Source organism: Charadrius vociferus, unplaced genomic scaffold (genome assembly GCF_000708025.1).
Source record: "Charadrius vociferus isolate BGI_N301 unplaced genomic scaffold, ASM70802v2 scaffold172, whole genome shotgun sequence".
Lineage (NCBI taxonomy): Eukaryota > Metazoa > Chordata > Aves > Charadriiformes > Charadriidae > Charadrius > Charadrius vociferus.
The window spans coordinates 922,772-926,288 of NW_009647217.1; the positions used below are offsets into that span (position 1 = coordinate 922,772).

A 3,517-nucleotide genomic window follows, 5' to 3' on the forward strand; every position below is an offset into this window, starting at 1 on the left:
AAGAGTGTCTGGGCGAGAAGAAACCAAAGAAAGGTTTGGTTTTTGAGATCTCTAGTGATGACGGTTTTCAAATCTGCGCAGAAAGCATTGAAGGTGAGAACCCTGCGTGTTGGTTTTACTGGTTTTAGCTTTCCTTGCTAGAAGTAAAATCATGACTTCTGAGGATCCGTTACTTGCTTTTTTAATAGATTTGGAAAAAAAAAAAAAAGAAAGCCTCTTGACTTACAGCCCTAGAGCAATCTTAGTTCCCGGCAGAGTCTGGATTATATTGAAAAAGTGTGGTGGTTGGGGTTTTTTTTAATCCCTGTCCCATTTTGCTGTATCAGTTGCCCAGTGGTGTTGAACCATGTTTTGCCAAGAAATAGTCAGTGTGGCTCAGGCAGCAGGGTGTCTAGACTTCTCCTCCATCCAGCCCAGTTGCTGACGACGCTTCCTTCCCTTCGTGCCAAAGTGAAGTTTGGAGGGGAAGGAAGCAATTGGATCTGAGGATCTTAATTCATGGCCCAGGAAAGGGATGGAAACTTCACATTGTCCCATTAGCTTATTTAAATGTGAGCATTTGTTGGAAAACGGCGTACTGCACACCGATGGTACGTTGCTGCACTGGAAACCGGCTAAGATACAGCGAAACAAGAGGCGCAGCAGGGCCCTGCTTTGGCGGTCCTCAGCGCTCGGATGCTCTCTCACTGTCTGTCTTCTGTTTGCGGGACTGCAGATGCCTGGAAGTCGCTGACCGACAAAGTTCAAGAAGCCCGTTCCAACGCCCGCCTGAAGCAGCTCTCTTTTGCAGGTAATGCCCAGTGCCAGCGGGAACACGGGAGAGCAAACGCATCTCTCTGTGAGCGAGTTTCGGTTCAGCTGGTGGCCGCTTTATGGAGGGTACTTCCTTCCCGAGCACGTGATGGACAATTCATTTGTGGAACGCACTAGCTCATATGGGCTGCTGTGAAAATTGCAGGCTGGCGCACAAGTTGCATTTAACGAGCTGCTGCATCCTCCCACTCCGAGTCTGCCTTGTCAGCTGGGTTTTTTGTTGTGCTCTCTCTCTCGTTCCAGGTGTGAATGGTCTGAGGATGCTGGGGATTATCCACGACACTGTTGTGTTCCTGATCGAGCAACTGTACGGAGCAAAGCACTGCCACAACTACAAGTTCAGGTTTCATAAGCCGGAGGAGGCCAACGAACCACCTCTGAACCCGCACGGCTCTGCTCGGGCTGAAGTCCATCTGAGGCAAGTGTGAGCTTTGTCGTCGTTAAGGTTAACGGCCCAGTCGCTGGATTGACTGGCTCCGTGGCAGGGCATAAGCAGCAAATCTCTACGGCAGTAACGCGCTCGCTTAAAAAGAAATGTCAGCAGCCTCCGCGTGTGAATCAGTTATGTTGCATCTTCTGAGCCTGCGCGTTTTTCTGTGCCGCTTTGTTTTGAGTGTTGCTTTCTTTAACAAAGCTTTCGTGGCCGGGGCTTTTACTGACGGCTCTCGGAAGCGGTTGTCCCTTGCCCTGCTGCCCTGACGGCTTAGCAAAGAGGGGACAGGCTGGAGAAGGTGTAGCGCAGTAAACGTGGAACCGTTGTGGCAACCACGGGTTTATTTTCAGTCAGTAGAACAAACTTCCTTCTGTCTCTTTAAATCGCAGGAAGTCTGCGTTCGATATGTTTAATTTCTTGGCTTCTAAACACCGACAGCCACCAGAATACAACCCAAACGACGAGGAAGAGGAAGAAGTACAGCTGAAATCAGCCCGGTATGCGGCAGGGTATAAGGGTTCAAAGGGAAAAGTAATGCTGTGGTGTTAAAACGAGCTAACCGGGGTTGGGTATGCGCTGTGTTCTTTGAGGCGGGGTTTAAAACTGGAGAGCTGCCAGGTGCCGCAAACACGGGGGAGACTCCTGCAACAGCAGGAGCCCTGACAGCCGAAGTGACCACCGGGCCAGCCAGGCTCCTTTGGAAGGTTTCTTTTCCTTGCTAATGTAAAACACTGAGAATTTGGGCAGAAGGGAGAGGAAATTATCTTTTAGATATACTACATAAAACCACTGCCGTAATTTTGATCGCGTTCTCAGTGGGCTGCAGTGTGTCGCAGTGTCTCGATTGCTCTGTCTCGGAGAGTATCCCCGGTAAAACGTGGCACAGACCCTCAAATAAAGGGCAGCGCTTAGCAGCGTCTCTTTGTTCTAGGAGGGCGACTAGTATGGATCTGCCGATGCCCATGCGCTTCCGACACTTGAAGAAGACCTCCAAGGAGGCAGTTGGTGTCTACAGGTACGGTTTTCTTCCGGGACCTCTGCCTCTGGGACAGAGGAAGGTGAAAACTGGAAACCGTCTATGAAGTCAGCCTGCAAAATTGAGGGCAAGAAGCAGGTTTGGGTTTCTTCCCTCCTCCTTCTCCCCACCCAAGTTACATGTGTCAGAAGTCACCCTCAGCGCCAACTGCTTGGGCCTCGCTGCCTTGGTGATAGCTAGGGCACGTGCACAGGAGCGGGCAGGAGAAACGTAGTATTGTTCTTGTTAGCGTTACGATAGGGAGGAGGAACGACGGCACAGTGCTCCTCGTGATGAAGTAGGCGGCTTTCTGCAGTGTCAGCAAGCCCGTGTTCCGAGTTGTGCTCGTACCGTTTGAAATACTCGCTTACCTCGTTGCTTTTTTAGGTCTCCCATCCATGGCCGGGGTCTGTTCTGCAAAAGGAACATCGATGCAGGTGAGATGGTGATCGAATATTCAGGCAATGTCATTCGCTCCATCCTCACTGACAAACGAGAGAAATACTACGACAGTAAGGTGAGTTATGGGCTTTTGTAGAAGTTCTTAACGAGTTTGGGAGAACTGTAAGGTGGCCGTGAAGGTAGGACAGGCTTAGGCCATGTGAAAACCGCGTTTGGCACATGATGAATCGGGATGACAGACTTCCCGGGACGTTTCCGTCCTTGCTGGAGCGCTGGAAGCACTCCGTATGTTCTGCTGGGGGCTGGGAGGGGCCTCGGTCCGCTCTTAGGGTGGCAGATCCAGAGGGCACGGGGTGAAAACGAGCTTATGAGGCGAAGTGAAGGGAGGTGGCAGATGCTCTTAAAGGCTCAACAGCTGGCTGCTGTAATGAGGGAGGTTGTCGGTGAGAGCGGCTCTGTCTTCAGTGCCCTGCGCTGACCCTCTCTCTGTCCTCCGTGCGTAGGGCATCGGTTGCTACATGTTCCGCATTGACGACTCTGAAGTGGTGGATGCCACCATGCACGGGAACGCGGCCCGCTTCATCAACCACTCCTGCGAGCCCAACTGCTACTCCCGGGTCATCAACATCGATGGCCAGAAACACATTGTCATCTTCGCCATGCGCAAAATCTACCGCGGGGAAGAGCTCACGTACGACTACAAGTTCCCCATTGAAGACGCCAGCAACAAACTGCCCTGTAACTGCGGCGCCAAGAAGTGCAGGAAGTTTTTAAACTAGAACTTGCGGCAAGCTGCGGGTGAGCCCTGAAGGGCCCGGGGCGAACCAAAGCCTCGGGTGGGTCCCCCCGGCCCG

At 52.0% G+C, this 3,517-nt stretch overlaps 1 protein-coding gene across 1 annotated transcript in view; it reads left to right on the forward strand.

The window, feature by feature from the left end:
* The window catches only part of KMT2A (lysine (K)-specific methyltransferase 2A), a 32,322-nt gene extending 28,830 nt beyond the window's left edge, over positions 1–3,492 (forward strand). Inside the window, 7 exon segments of the mRNA XM_009895921.1 lie at positions 1–93; positions 716–790; positions 1,057–1,235; positions 1,640–1,743; positions 2,178–2,261; positions 2,649–2,778; positions 3,167–3,492. The exon segment at positions 1–93 is cut by the window's left edge and continues 32 nt beyond it. Coding sequence (XP_009894223.1) covers positions 1–93; positions 716–790; positions 1,057–1,235; positions 1,640–1,743; positions 2,178–2,261; positions 2,649–2,778; positions 3,167–3,442 — 941 coding nt within the window. The 3' untranslated portion in view covers positions 3,443–3,492.
* The last annotated feature ends 25 nt before the right edge of the window (positions 3,493–3,517 follow it).